The sequence below is a fragment of the Rhamphochromis longiceps genome, linkage group LG7, assembly GCF_057381845.1.
Source record: "Rhamphochromis longiceps isolate RC_006_pf linkage group LG7, R_longiceps_female_GT1.1, whole genome shotgun sequence".
NCBI lineage: Eukaryota > Metazoa > Chordata > Actinopteri > Cichliformes > Cichlidae > Rhamphochromis > Rhamphochromis longiceps.
Genome location: NC_140563.1, coordinates 14,032,661 through 14,048,738, shown reverse-complemented (window position 1 = coordinate 14,048,738; position 16,078 = coordinate 14,032,661). Strand labels below are relative to the sequence as shown.

General features: G+C 38.8%; 2 protein-coding genes across 4 annotated transcripts in view; both read right to left on the bottom strand.

Annotated features, from left to right (window-relative positions):
* Positions 1-367: 367 nt before the first annotated feature.
* Positions 368-9,201, bottom strand: lg7h15orf61 (linkage group 7 C15orf61 homolog). Of its 3 annotated transcripts, none has more exons than XM_085412305.1 (3): positions 9,071-9,201; positions 8,453-8,736; positions 368-8,356 (listed from the first exon to the last, which is right to left on the bottom strand). In XM_085412305.1, exons 1-3 carry the CDS (start codon positions 9,199-9,201, stop codon positions 8,229-8,231), a joined length of 543 nt encoding a protein of 180 aa, XP_085268431.1. In that variant the 3' UTR covers positions 368-8,228. The 3 variants fall into 3 exon arrangements, with proteins under 3 accessions (XP_085268431.1, XP_085268433.1, XP_085268432.1); XM_085412307.1 differs by having other exon boundaries at positions 8,453-8,728; positions 9,012-9,146; XM_085412306.1 differs by having other exon boundaries at positions 372-8,356; positions 8,453-9,148.
* Positions 9,202-11,107: 1,906 nt separating this feature from the next.
* iqch (IQ motif containing H) overlaps positions 11,108-16,078 on the bottom strand; it is a 22,514-nt gene continuing 17,543 nt past the window's right edge. The window contains exons 16-20 of the mRNA XM_085411079.1: positions 14,017-14,175; positions 12,604-12,726; positions 12,262-12,323; positions 11,580-11,688; positions 11,108-11,383 (exon numbers count right to left, since the gene is read on the bottom strand). Of these exons, the coding sequence (XP_085267205.1) occupies positions 11,306-11,383; positions 11,580-11,688; positions 12,262-12,323; positions 12,604-12,726; positions 14,017-14,175 (531 nt within the window). The 3' untranslated portion in view covers positions 11,108-11,305. The remainder of the gene's footprint in view (positions 11,384-11,579; positions 11,689-12,261; positions 12,324-12,603; positions 12,727-14,016; positions 14,176-16,078) is intronic.

The following is a 16,078-nucleotide window of genomic DNA, read 5'->3' as shown; positions in this document are numbered from 1 at the left end:
TCTGAGGGCCCAAAGTGAAGCCTTCAAACTGTATCTGACCAGCAGTCCTACAGTCGTGGGCTTTCATCTTATAATGATATGAAACACAGAAGAGGTCAAAAAGATAAAAGAAAGATAAAATCAGCAGTTTGAATTTGCTTTTCTTGTCGGTGAATAAAGCCCGTTAAAAACTATTGTAGGATGGGTCTACAAAGTAATTCAAATAACATTTAGCTTAAAATTTTGTAAAATGTTTTGTAAAAGCTGCAGATTTTCAGAACATTAAGGCAAAACATCATCTTTAAATAAAAATATACGCAGTGTAATTCTCAGATTAGGGCCAGAGTACAGTGAGAATTAAGTCTGACTTCTTTTCAAACACATTTACAAAAAGAATGAGCAAGTGCTGAAAACTAGAATGAAAGAAAGCAAGCAAATATCATCAAGGCTAAAATTACACAAACCTTCATTCAACTACACCTTTCCTCCATAACTGCTCTGAAGTGAAAGAGCCACAAGCTATCTTAGTACAATGTGCAAGTAATTTTTCTTTAATAGGAAAATTGTTACTTATTGATCTGCACTCTGTAAAGCCTTCCAGCAATGCTCCAATCACCATAGCTGTCAAAACCATGGAAATACACTCTGCTCCTTTGTGATTTGATGGCACACTGATTCCCATTACTGGCACATTTCCAATGTTAATTACCTTCAACATAACATCATCTCCCTGAAAAGAGTCTTGTACAGGCCACTAGTGTCCCACCAGAGGACAGTGGGGGGGGGGGTGAGACTGATTGGGTGAGCGCGGAGATATCGTGCTTTGGCTGTCTAGAGCTCACGTTGAATCTGTGTATCACTGAGTCTGGCCATTAGGCAGCGTGATGGGCTTTTCTTTTCCAGGCCATTTCCCATGGTCAAAATAGCATAAAAACACTATTTTGGTTCAATAGCAAAGACTTCAACTGAATAATCACAAGGGTGAAACTGTAACTATTACAGAGGCACCTCTGGGATAACCATACATAACTGGGGTGTCAAAAACACTGTAGGTTTTCTGGAGGGCAAAGTGTTTAAAGTGTATGTTGTTGGCTCTTGCTCCAACATCTGCTTTTAATTACTCAATTAGCGCAATCATTTAGTCTCCTTGACATTCATCCAAATGGCAAATCATAGCCGGAAGTTGTTCTGTTTAAACAGAGCGTTAAGAGGAGTCATGAAAAATGCATACGCGATAATGTATACAGATACTTAACTAATTGAACCAATTAAAGGGAGGGAACTGGTTTGAGTGAGAACAGAGCCGGCATCACCCTGCGGGAAGAAGCTTTGACACCTCTGATCTACAGCCTCCCCTCTCCCTGCTCACAGACCTGGGCCTGAGGTCATATTTCAGCAGACAAAAGGTTTTTGACTTCAGTCATAAAGCAACAATGAACCAAAAAATTAAAAGCCATGCAGATTGAAAGGTTCGTGAAGCATCAGCGGAGCCATTGTTAAGCTAGTTTTCTTGAGGAAAATGTGCCGTTTAGAGTATTGAATCTGTCCTCAGAAACTGCAAAAATCTTTTCAGTATTTGCTAATGTGCAGTTTTATCTTCTTCTCTGTGGCATTCAATGTCATTGCTAACTATATGCGAGCTGACATTTCCAATAACGAAATCTTGGCAACTTTTGTTTGTGCTTGTGTATCAAAGCGAGACCTCTCTGTGATGCACGTGTAGTTATATTCCAGCACAGACACAGCTACAGACCAAACTCAGGTTTAAATGAATATATGCCTGGTTTAAGATCAGCTTGCTTACCTCCTCCCAAAGTAAAAACCAATGCAATCCCCCCCACCACACAAAAAAAGAATAATTGTACCCCTGCGGTGGTGATTTCCTGCATGCTATGGATGCATAAATAAACATAGGCATAAATACACAGAGGACACTGACTGGGACTAGCTGGCCAAGTGGGGCAGCTGTTATTAAAAGGGCTATTTATCACTGTCACCCCTCTCAGGTTCCATCCCTCTCTGCCCTCCAGCGATGTCAGTGGGCCGCACAGGAACAATGTGGCTCATCCAACCAAGCCTACCCCCTCTATCACACACACAAACGCATGCAAACACACACCCGCTGATGGTCACAGCCTTTCATACGCAAAGTAAAATACCTGCTTGTATACCAAAAATTGCCTCCGTGTTCGATGACTTCTCCGAAACAAACACAAAAGCAAGAATCTAGTTTCTTTTGGATTCCTTCAAACATCCACACATCTACACTGCACCCAAACGTTCATTTTCTGCTCTGTTACTTTATTGATCGTGGCCACAATTATCCACTTTTCTGAAGCACTGCATTAAGTGAATTCCCCCTTTGTTGGACAATAAGTACAGAAGGTTGGCTAAGTCAAGCTATTCTTCAGCCTTGGGGGACAGACTACTTCTCCTGCACCCTCATCATTATTAGCAAGCTCAGATAAAAACACACCTCAACAATTAGTCCACCTCTGCTGCGGGAGGCACGTCTAGTAAGGCGGGCTGCTCCAACTGACCCATGCATTGATTACAGCAGCTCACATCACGCCCAAAGTAAAGGCCAAAGATTACATTATCAAACAGTTACACACACTGAAAGGGAGACTTTGAATAAAATAAATCCCTAAATTCAATAAAGTCTTGATCTAAGACAGTTTAAGTGCACAAAAACTCTCAGGTACGAAGCAGAAGCTGCAACCTGAGAGTCTCTGTGCTTATTTATACTTTTTTTTGTTAAAAAAAATACCTGAAGCTATTGTTCTATAATCAACACAACTAAAAACAGTACTAATCATTTCAGTTCTACATTATGCTGTTTATTGTGCTTTCCTTATCTACATCTATTGAGCACGAACCTGCTTTTTAAAGACAGAACGGCCTCATTTTCTCTCATCTATGCGCTAGCAGTCTACACCACCTATAAACCTCTCACACTCAGCAATCCACTCACGATTAATGAAGTGCTTACTTAACCAATTTAAACCCTTAATTCCTATTAATTCAACATAATAGCCACCCTCTCCAACAGGAATTAAAAACACTCCAGCAGAAACCTTCAAATCTCTACAGGCCAGAAAGAGTCAACCCAGCAAAATCCATATTCTTTGATAAATATGTAACAGTATGTATATCACTGTTAAAATGCATAACCCTCATGTAAGACCCCTATCAAGTCTGCTTTACACCTGTATTACATTTCTCCCTCAATCAGCATTTTTTCTGAGACGGCGGCCTCCCACGAGGAGCAGAAACCATTACAAGGCACTGCAGCTCATTTGCAGAAAGATTGGAGATCACGCTGCCTCGAAAAGTATGTGAAACATTTCTGGGAGCAAAATTGATTTATTCCATTTCTGTGTTTGTATGCAGCATCTGTATCAGTGTATTTAATGTAAATCCCCCCAATCTAGCACCGAGTTGCTGTGCAGGTTGCTGCTTATTGTGCAAGTAAGAAGCAGGGTGATCATACAACACACGGACACCTGTTCTGCTGTAAGATAAAGGTGCACGCGGTATGTCTTTACACAGTATATGATTTTGTCTGGGAGTAAATGATAAAAGCACATATGCGATGTAGCAGATTATATCAATCAAACAAAAAGCATTCATTCATCGTTTCCTTTTTCCAATCCACTGATGCTGCTTGTTTAAGCTACAAAGACATTACGCTATTCCTTAGCGAGATAAAAACGCATAAACAAATAAATAAATATTTCTGAGTATTTCAATTTTGACTTAGGAAAAACAGATCAAGCAGAGCCTGTGGCTAGAGGAGCCTGACTGCATGCTGGTGGGGGGTAAAAGACAGCCTGGGGGGGTGTGGAGGGCGTCTGTTTTTTAATGAGCTGAAACTTTAAATACTGCATAATATATAATACTCCTAAAAATGGATAGTTCATTTCACTCTCCGGATAAGTCGCGGAAAAAACTATTAAAAACCATTTCTCTCTTAATGTCAACAGAGTAAGCATTAAGTATGAATGAAGTGAATGTCATACCGCTGTCATCGACAAGAAAGAAAACGCAAAATAATAATCAACTTGAACTGGAAGAAACAAGAGGTTTGGGCACGAAGATAAGTGCACGAGCTTAAGGGCATCAGCTAAACACAGTGCACGCAAAGACAATGATGTATTCAACTATAACTAGAAATTCAGATTCACTCTATGAAGACAAAGCATCGCCGTTTTTTCTTTTTTTATTGTGTTTAAAATGTGAAGTGCAATTGATCTTGATGAAATTGTCTTATTTATTTATAAGTTGCAGCTTAGTCTTAATGTCAGCTGGAAGCAGAAAAAGAAAGAATAGATGACTGACGTTTCAGCCACCCACTGACAGTAGCTTTGGCAACACTGGCACAGCAGGCATACTCTTTCAGTGGCTTCACTTCCTCCCCCTACACACACGCACACAAACACATGCACAGATACACAAGTGGGGGAAGTGAAGAAAAAAAAAGAATTATGGTGCCCCTTGTCATCCCCTGGGTAAGAAAAACACCATAATAGATTTTTAATGGCTATCTGCTCACCGAAAGAAAAAGGAAAGGTTGTGTTTTGAATGTCAGTGACAGGAGGTCAGCAATTACAAAGTGCAGGTAAAAAATAAAGCAAACTTTTCCGTAGCATTTCTTTTTCAAAGTTGATCAAAGCGTGCGCATGTTTACAACATCAGATGTCTCCAGATGAAACGCAATGATTCTCACGTCACATTATAATTCAGAAAGTGCCGTTTGACAGTAAACACTGTGACAATGTTGTCTTGACTCTGCTGCATAAACATGTAATTCCAGCATGATCCTTAAAGTGATCTGAGTGATGGCTCAGGTACCCCGCTGTTCATGGAGCAAGCATGGAGACGGTGCTGGTGGCCGATCCGGAGGCTTAATAATGATAACCTCGCCAGTATTAGCTGCAGGGGTTGTTCACACAATAATTGTTTCTGCCAAGCCATATATCTATATGACAGAGGAAAAGCTGGTGTGACTCTCCTGGTAAATAACTGATTTACGGAGCGGCTGCGTCAACTATTTCAGAGATCGTTTGTTCTTTTTTTCCTTTTTCCTCTGAAGAAACTGTGAACTTATTAGCTAATTAGAAGATAATTACAAGTCTCTGCAAGTTGATTAGCAATTTCACTGCTGAACATTAACAACTTACAGAAAGACTGCACTCAATTTCAGCACTTGTTTTGCCTTACTTACCTAAATTCTAAATAGTATAAGTATTTAAAGATTTCACCTTGGCAAAACTTATTACCAGCTCCAGCGTGCAATTAAACTTGCCGAACAGGCATTAATTCTTTGTTCATTACCACATTAAATGCATGTAGGGTAATTTGACACTTCAATACAAGACTGCACGATTACGGCTATTAAAAGGCATCACTTTCGTACCAAAGGCAGGCGCATTTTGTTAATTTGCACAAGTCCATCTGCAGTCCCGGCATCCTGCACCCACTGTGGTGGTGACTAAAGTTTGATATGTAATGCTAATCCTTAGCCCGAGCTGGAAGGGGTCGCTCCCCCGCAGTTTAGAGTGACTCAAAGGTGAAGTCCTGAAAACAAATACATCGTACTCAGATGCTCCGCAGTTTACATTTCACTGACGCACATCGGCCCGTATTAGCAGCGCACAAAGCTGCAGTCACTTCCAACCCCGTGCAATTGTGTCTGGCTATACGGCAGTATCAATGCAGCTCGTGGGTCAAAGGGTCAATGAGTAATTAAGACATGGTTGCCTGAGCATTCCCCATGCACACTTTCAGTCCTGATGAAAGGTTGGCAATGAAAGGAGGGGGATTTAAGTGCAGCCTGATACGAAGGATCAGATTTCCATAAGTGTGTCTAAATGTTCCTTGTTCAAGGCAATTAGTATGATTAAAGAGATAGCGAGGGGTCATCACGCTGTTTAAGAGGATTTTGCACATGAATTCTGCATGAGGTTTTCAACAAAGCAAATGCTGCATTGCTTACAATAAAAACCTTTAAGCTAGTCGTATTTTTAAAGTGTTGCCGAGGCACCGTCTAAATTACTGTACATTTCAAGACAGATTCAGCAACAGAAATGATTATTTGATTTATTACTTTTTTTTGCGACGTGGGTGTTAAAGTAAAAATGTGGTCAGGCGGCATGTAAATGTCTAGTTAAATCTTCTCGCATAAGATGATCATGAGGATGCAGAACATTTGTAACAACACGCAGGCAAGTAATCGTAGCCTTCAACTCCAGCGAAGGTCACAAGGTGCATTGATTCCCGTGTACGACAAGAAATTATTCCTAGAGTTTCATTGTTGCTAAAAATTGAAGAGGCCAAGGCCTGAAAATTGAGGTCGCTGATAAACGCTATTAGTAGGAGATGCTGAGAGGAGAAATCAATATGGCAGTTTGTCAACCTGCCTCTCAGAGGGAGGGGAACTCTGCAGCTGGGGTAAGTGTGCCCTGTCAGCAAAGCACATTACCAGAAATCAAAGGCCAGAGAAGGCCCGAAGGAAGGGATGTAGATGTCTCTCTACAAAGGCCACACTTTGGTAATTAAAACCTATTTTCTCAGACCTGTTGTATCACTGGTTTTTCTCTAACACTATTGACTATCTGTTGAGTGGAGGGTGATCACTAATTTAACTTTAAATAAATGAGCTGTGGCCATTTAGATTCCTGTACCTGTCACACAAAATTAAGCAAAAGACATCAAATAAATTATGTCACTTCATATCACTTACATCAAGTCTTGAAGGAAACATCTGACAAACTTAAGCTATGTTTTTTCAACAGGCGACATTGAGAAGCTTCTCGTTTCCAACGCGTGTAAGTACAAGTGCCATAAAAACCAAACATTATATCATCTCCTTTCTGCCATTCTCAATAATTTGATTTCATAATGTCTCCTCTCCTTTTGCAATAAAACCAAGATGAAAAATCTCCATCGCTCCATACTTCAGTCTATTCTTGAGGTATTCTTAAGCTTTCTGCTAAAGAATAATATAGTACAAGAACTGAACTTCAACTTTAAATATTTAATAGTACTTAAACACAACTGAATCTATGCAGTCCAAGAAGCGCATCTCAGGGGTCCAGGCCTACCCTGGAAACTCAGTGTCCCTTAAGTTGAATTCTAGCGATACACTTACTCTAAGTGAACTAGGTCATACAATTTGGTAAACACCTGTCTCTCACTGATAAGTTATAGCAGTGCAAACTCAGTATAATAATTCGTTCATGGTAGTTTAGTCTTTCTGCAGCATTTGTGGTACCCAGCATGACTGAGGACGACACCGAACAGGTGAGGCTATGCAGGTCAGACTTTGGGAAGTACCCAAACCAGATAGTTTTAAAGCACGAGTCTACTTGGAAATGACAAAACAAATGGGAAAATGTTGAAGATCTTGTGTGCCCACAGTCAACTGTTCTAGACCGTGGTGAGATTGCTGATTCACTTCTGTAACTGATTGTCTCCTGTTTTGCTTCTGCAATCTTTGACAGATATTTTTGCACATTTATAAGTGCAGCTACATTTCTCTGTTAGTGTACAATGTTTGTCTGGTTATAATTGTGCATAGCTTGTTTTCCTTGGAAAAAAAAGCAAACTTGAGCAGAATGACCCCATGTGAAAGTTGGTTGCTCGTCCAGTCAATATGATGTGCCACTCAGCTAGAGCACTACTGACATGACGGTAAAGGGGACCTGTTATGTTCACTTCCAGCTCCATGTTTTTATTCTTGCTTGACTCATGCTTAAAAATAATCCATATCACAATCTGATTGCAAAGCTCCCTGACAGGACAGGATTTTGAAAAATTGATTTTAAAAAATCCATATTTTTCTTATGCTCTGCCTTGGGACACTTTTTTTACTATCTGAAATAAGCAGTTTTCTCTCTGGTTCACGTTCTGATTGGCTGCTCAGATCTGATCAGTGGGTAGGGCTTCTTTGCTCACACTCACATGTATGTGCCTGAGATCAAACTAAGCCAACAGTAGCAAAAATGCAACTTAGTGTTCAGAGCAGTCTGACTTCAAAGCATTCATTCACAGGGATTGCTTGAATGTAAGATGACCTCACTATTAAACTCTGTATAACAGGAGCGTCGATAATTAAAATAGCATATAGGACCAAAAGCAAAGAAAAAAAACACAAAGGCTCCTCTTTAATGGTTTCAAAAATACAGCAGCTTGGTAGATAATATCCTCCTGAAAACACATTCAAGTTACTTTGTTTCCTCTTCACTTCAGTACTGTGCACCTTCCTCCTCTTTGTAGGCAAAATAGACTGTAACAGGTCCGACACTCGTCTGTACTGTTTCTGATGCTCCCACCACCATCCAGCAGCCAATGCCATAGGCCAAACAAGGGATACCTGCAGTTTAAAGGGACACTGAATATATGGACTCTGTTGTATTGGAAATAAAATACAAGTATGTAACAATGACAGCAACGTGGAAGAAATACTGACCCAGATTAATAACTTTTAACATGGTGAAAAATCTGTCTTCAAAATCCAGATTCTGAGGAGGCGCTTTAGTGCAGTGATATTTAATAAAGGGGAAACATCCCGTTCTCAGAATGTGGTAGTTGGATCCCTGAACTCTCCAATTAAAGTTTGACATTCCAAACTGGTCATTGTGGACGGAGCTGTAGCGGACACAGTATGAAGTCCACGGAGGAAGTCTGCGCTGCTGCAGGTGACAGGTTAACACCTCCGAAGCAGCTGGCCGCGGACCTGTCCTGCCTAACGTGCTAGGAAACAGAGCGATCTTCAGAAAGAGGCTGTGGGTCTTCTTCAAAAACTCCTTCATGGTTTTAAAGATTCGTATTTTAGCATTCGGACTGCAGAAGGACACACCTATAACTAGCCACACTTGGAATATACCAACGTTTTAAGAGTGAAAATACCAAGTTGTAACACATCAAAGCAGCAGCTGACATGAGATATGCTAAAGCTAGCAAGAAAACTCCCGTACGATTTGCGAGCTTAAATCCTCAGACCATGTCTGAGATGTTCCAACACTGACCTATACACCTGACGTGTCTCTGTAGAAATGCTGAATTCGCACACATGTATCTAAACCACCTGTGAGAAGAAGAGCAGCTTTCATCTGGTTGGTTTTCTGTTTCTGTTGTGCTTCTTGCGTCTGACCTCGTACCGCGGCTTAACTCATCCGGCTGGAAACGCGTCTCTCCGAACCCGTTCCTCTTTAACATAATTAACTTCAGTCTGGTATTTATTTATATCAAGTACTCGCCGGTTCATTCAATATAGGACTTATATCCTTTATAAGAATTTATAGACTGCCACGTGTTCAACAACCCTGTAAAACGACTAAACGTAAAGTTATTTTGTTCTTTATACTTCTACCGTTATTTACCACAAAAAAATAAGCATGAAAACGACAAATGTATGTTCCAGCTACCAAAAGACCTCTTCAAAATTAACCACCACTGACCCGAGTGCCAATAGGCTAATAAGTGTTTTTGTTGGTTCCATGACCACACCACCTACTCCTTTAAAATCCACTTAAAACCACCACAGCAACTGCTGAAGCATTTCCACGGTTCAGTGAACTGCTGTAGATCAGGACCATGGACAGCAGTCTATAAACTACGTGGTAATTAAACACCGCAAATAAGCCATAATATATACATATACACATATGCTATATTTAATACATGCGCTCATCATTTTTGTTTCTTTTATTATTTACTCGTATTTTGAAAATGTTTTTAAGAACCTCTTTAAGAACAGACATTTTAATTTATCTTCGGCTATAAATTTTGTGGTATGTGATGTGATTTTTGTTACATGTAATAAAATACCCCCCCCCCAAAAAAATAAATAAATAAATAAATAAATAAACATGTTTGTTTTTTTTAAATTTGCGTTTTCGTTCATGTTATTTGAATATATCTTTGCCTGTCTTCCTTTTAGCATTTCAGTCGTTTGTGCAGCACTTACCTGCAGGAAGGGGGCCATATAATAAAGCTTGATTGATTCATTGATTGACCGTAATTTGTCAGGGTGATTGGTAATGCCTTAACAACTTCACAAACCAACCGAAATCCCATCTGCATGCTTTATAAATGATTTGCTAAATAATTTAGGTCCAATTCTGTGTGAAATGCAAATAGATAATAATTAAGTGATGTGAAAATAAATTACAGATGTATTTGTCCCAGATGTTTTCAGTGTCTTAAAATATTATTTCTGAAGTCAAATATGTGAAAATAATGCACACATTCAAATGTAATTCTAGTCTCTGGATTTAAAGGTGTAACAGAGCCACTGGGGTGCTCAATCCTCCATAAGAATTAGTCCTGTGAAGTTTTTCCATTATCACATGTTGTCTTTTTTGCAATACAACTGTCTATTTGAACAGAGGGGGGTAAAGCATGACTATGAGTGCTTTTTCCTGGAAATCTAAAATTTTATGTGCTTTAAAAAATGTACATCAAGTAAGGCTCTTGGATAAAATTAACATATATAAATCCTTGATACAAATTACAAAATAAAAATTAAGTACGATTTAAATGTTTTTTTGCAATCTCAAATCCACGAATACACGCATCGTCTCTACTTAGAAAGCTTAGAAAGTCAACGTTCACAGTCCAGTGAGGACCAGACTGAAACACTGTCATGTCACCATATGAGGCGAGTTGTTTGAAATTGTCAGCTTCCAGATGAGGACTTTGACAATCAAACTAGTTGACTCTAATCTAATTTAATAAAAATCAACCACAGTAGTGCATGGCCCAATTTGTACAGAAGAAAGGTATTCTGGGAGATCCTAGTGTGTATTGTGACACCAAACGCAAATATATATATATATATATATATACACACACACACACACACACACATATATATATATATATATATACACATACACACACATATACATATATATATATATATATATATATATATATATATATATATATATATATATATATATATATATATATATATATATATATATATATATATGTACCAGAAGCATTTGACTTGGCAGAAGAAGCATACATTGCTATATACACACATTTGACTTCTTTTTATGTACACACTTTTTGATTTACACATGCAAATTCCTTCTGCATAGGTTTCTGGCAGTGTAATCTTTGTTTATAGTAAAGTATATTCAGGCTTTTGAAACTTTTTACAAAGCCAGTGATTTTACAGATTTGTGATATATTTAGGGTTTTTTTTCAGGAATTTATTTGGAAAGTCCTTCAATCATCTTCAGAGTAGACATATTTAGTTATATTTAGTGATTTTGGAAAAGCAAGTCAGCAACACTGATAATGGAACTATCTAAGATGCAGGTTTAGCCTCCCGTTGAAGCTTGTTCTGAGTCATCTGCAGTATATCTTCTATTTCCTTAATCACCTCCTTCAAGTAAAGCAGACAGAAAAGGAAGCAAACTTAAGAGTATTACCTATTATTATTCCATAAAATCATCAACATTAACTTGAAAATATATTCTTATTAGGATATTTATGAGTAGTGATCATGCTTTCAGTTTCACTGATACACAAGTTTCATGACAAATAGATGAGGAGAGATCATTAACTCATTAACATGGTACCATGAAATTGGTTTCTCCTTGGCTTTTAGGGATTGATATTTCCTGATGAATGACTGACAGATGCCGAGCAAAGGTCGCGAGAGCTCTCTGAAGATCCTCTGAGACTGTTCTATTAACGACACCACAAACAAACGAGTTTACTAATGATCCCCAAGTCGCCAGCTAAGAAACAATCACCTTGTTCATCTGATAGTGGTGGTTAAATGAAACTTTCAGCAGACAACATCTTCGCTCTTTAGGGGGATGAGCACAGCTTGATTTAACTGTTACAGCATTGTGGAAGCGAAAGGATTTGTGTGATAAATATGTTAAATAACCCTCTGCTTAACAACTTTTAGAGTTTGTAGCATTACCAAAGCTAGAGGTGGCATCTTAATCCTCTGAAAGAATTGATTTTACTCTTAGCCATGTGAAGTCTTTCACCTAATCGCCTATTATCTTCTTTGGAAAGTGATCGCCTATTTGAACAGAGGAGAGTAAGGCTCCATCTCCCGGGGATGAGCCTCAAATTTTATACACATATATGCAGCAAAAAAACAAAAATCTTATTCTCTTCCACATTATGTTTGTCCATATTTCTGACTTAAAATAATAAAAGATCAGCTTATGGTTTGTCTATAAAGAAAGAAAGTTCATAACTCATGTTTTCTTGTATGGATCTGGTGTAGTAAGACATACTTACATCATTCCAATACTGCTTCGCTTACTGCTGTCAAAAAAAGCGAAAACTGTGCCTTGCTTTGTCTGAAACGCAAGCAACAAAAAACAGAGAAAAATAAAGCTTCATCATTGTATAGCAAAGAGTACTAACTATTAGTGCATTTCAACCCTGCTTTAAATCTAAGCTCTTTAAATTCACACCTTTTCTGTATGTTGCCCTCCCTCCATATGCTGTTGTACTCATTAAAACCTGAAAACAGACTCTGATGTGTAAAATCTGTGCAGTTTCCCTTTGTATTAACCATATAACAGGAACAGTGGAAATGATGATAGAAAAGCGTGCCGATCAATTCTGAATTGTTACCTTTTTGTTAAATCTTATGCCATGGGCCTTGCACATCATAAGGAACACCTTATTGTATAACATGGAAAGGTCAGAGTGAAATAAGTGGTTCCCAATAACTGCACAAAGATTTCCAACTGGAGCCTGGACAAAAAAAAATAGACAGAGAGAAAGAAAGAAAAAAGAAAACAGCAGAAGATGTGAGTGATGACTGTTTGTCAATTAATTCATTGAATCCAATAATTTAAAGTTTGATTATATTTGGCAGCTAAGTATGGTGGTGGTGTGTGAAATAGATAGAGCAGAAATGGCTAAACCCCAGACATGTCCTTAGGGTCACTGCTGAATTTGTGTGTGTGATTAGTGAACGTGATGAGTACGGGGCACATGTGGTAAACTGTTGGGCCTTTCTTAATTAACTGCAGGGAGGAACAATTAATGCTTAGAAGACATGCCAAACACAAGATGAGCTTAATTGTACGACACCAATCAAAGAAACTACAGGTTGGGGACTGCAGATTTTTTTTCATTCAATCTAAGATCAAAGCATTAGTGAATCCACAAAAGGAATACTCACTGCACACAACATTCTGTATCACCGTAATAGAGGGATTCTGTTTGCATGTGTCATAAGTAACACCAGAGAGGTTGATTACTTAAAAGTGGCAGGGCTTAGGAGGATAAAAATGTTCCTGCTTCTCAGCCACCTTTGGGAGACTTAAAGAGTAGGCCTAAGCCCCCGTGAGCTCAGGAGATAGCCCATAACTTGCTGTGAAGGGTGTGTGTTTGCAGTTGTCAGATGCAGGGCCCTCACACAACAATAAAAGCGTCCAACTGGGATTTAATTGTGTTTGTAATATGCAGGGCCTTAATGACGGCCAGCGCCGAAGCCATTAACCACTGCAGTGGCTCAACTGCTGTACTGAAGCACCAGGCCACCAACTAAATGAATGTTTGATAAAATAATACAAGTCGCAGATCAACAAGCGTAAACTCGGGCATACTGCTAATAAAAGAACTCTATTGTTTAAGGCCTGGCACCAGGTTGATGAGGTGTTCAAGCATGCATACACATGCATAATGAAAATGGTATGAATTATTAATGTGTTGATTATTTAGGCTCATCTATCAAAATGATAATGAATTCAGCACCTAAACACCAATTGAGCTCGGTGCATAATTACAGTATTTAGTTGTATTTAACAATAATGAAGAGCAAAACATTGATCTATCTTTGTGATTACTGAAAGGCTACGAATAGCCTCCATAGTCTCAGGCTGCTTTTTTGTTGCAGAAACTACGTGACGGCATCATTTGATTTAAGAAGAAAAAGAAAAAAGTGTGAATTTAAATTATAGCATCTAAACTCAACACACTGATAGGTGAGTAAAGACATAATTTAAACTGCAAATATAAGCAAATATAAGACGGTACTTTGGGCACGATCTGGTGTTCACAGCATTTCTCGCTGATTGGCATTGGCGCTTCTAAACAGCCTGTGCGGCAATTCAGCGTTCCTCCAGTCATCATCAGAAGCATCTGGGTCATGGCCAGCTGGTTACTGTATGTGATGTCCAGATCAACAGCCCACACCTGCAAACAAGACGTCGTGAACTCTGTGTCATGGAGAGAAGACAAAACTCTATAGACTTAATCATTTCAATTTAATCACAAAAAAAATGGAACATCAAAGTATTTCATCCCTGGACCTTACAAAGCGAAGAGTTAGCACCTCTTAATCCTTACAGTGTTACTCATGTTAAGAGGCAAACATAAGGAAAACACAGGCATGGTGAGTGTTTGACTGATTTAGGTAATTCAGTTCTGACATGTGCACAAAGTAGATCCTTCCCTGTGTATTTGAATTCGGGCAGCCCTGGGCATGTTTGGCTCAAGTCTGATGAGAAGTAAAGTTCAGTTATGTATGGTAAATGGCATCATTATAAGTATATTAAGGGGTCAGGTATGGTCGTAGCCCTCCGCTTAAACAGGGCTAATTTTCCCAATAATAACCTAATAGCTCTGCCCTTTCTTCAAAAGTGACAAATAAATCACCAGTGAAGGAGTTGTTAATAACTAAGTGGCAGTTGGCTGCCTCCTTTAGCCGTTCCTATTTGTCAAAGTAAACGCTCCTGCCACCGAATGCAAATTGCTGCCTGTCTGAACCCGCAGTCTCGGTAACCCGAGTACTTTATCTCCACCAGCACATGGACATCTGACCATACGCAGTAATTATCTTAAATGCTTCACTGTGTTTTATATGAAATTTGAATATATTGTAAAGCATATTGCACAGTCTGCTTCTATAACAATTGTTTTTGGGACCGATTAGTGCGACAGCGTGTAAAAAACAATTCCGGAGAGATACCTGAAAATGTGAGATGTTTGGAAAACTTGAAAAGATTGGCACAAGCGGGAAAACTGGAAAATGTGTGACATGTTTATCTGAAAAATTTGTTTTTAAAATGTTATAGAGACAAAAATAGCTTTTTCCTGATTTGACATAATCTGATTTATAGGGCAGAAGTTACGCAGTTTTGGTTAGTAACCTTTTCTTCCCAATAAGAAAATGCCCAAACTTATGATTTATAAACTGCAGAAACAAGTATGAAAATTTCACGAGGTACATAAAAACGTCAAAAAGAAAAAGTACAGTATGTGGATACAAAGTTAAAAAAAATTCAAGGTGGGAAACACTTTAGCAGAACTGAGTGAGCTTTTCTGTAGGTGGTACTTTAGCTACCTGTGGGCAGATTCACGTCTCTATATATCAGGTTGATACCTGGGCCTGAGTGATGGACACACTTCACCAAGCCATTCACTCAACTCACTAAAACTCATACACCCCTGTCCCATTGTTGCTCTTAACAAAGCTGTGGGAAATGTAAGCCTGGATTGTACCTGTTTTCTATTGCCTTGCATTTTCATTAAAAGCCCCGATGCTGCAGCTGGGGCCCCACCGTTCCACAATGTGAGGAAAGACTGCAAGGGCAAACATATGTGACCCACTTCTTCCCATCAAATAAAGTAGGCAGCTTTTAGCAACAGGTTTGAATCTAAATTGATGTTTAAACCCAGACAGGTTTGCCCATGTGGCTCTCTTCCATCTAAGCTTTGTGTGTGTGGGGAGATGGTTAAGAATATGTCATTAATGTTCCTGCCTCTATTGAAGCACACGCTGTTTTATAGTCTATTCTTAATTATGCTGTCAGTGAGTCCCTTTCAATTTCAGGTCAACATTGAAGATGAAAATTAATTTTAAGCCTGTCATTATTTCATTCTAAACAGGTAAAGGAAAAAGGGCCTGATTCTGTCCCGAATACATTTAAGAAATTTCTGCTTTTAGTGTCACCATTTTGTCACTGAAATGACAGTTTAATTTGACTAAATAAAATCACAGGATGTAAGAAAGTACTGCAAGTTGGTTTTTTACCCTAAAATAAATACAGCATGGTAGAGTCCACAGTCTGTGCAAAGCCTACTGACAAAAACATTC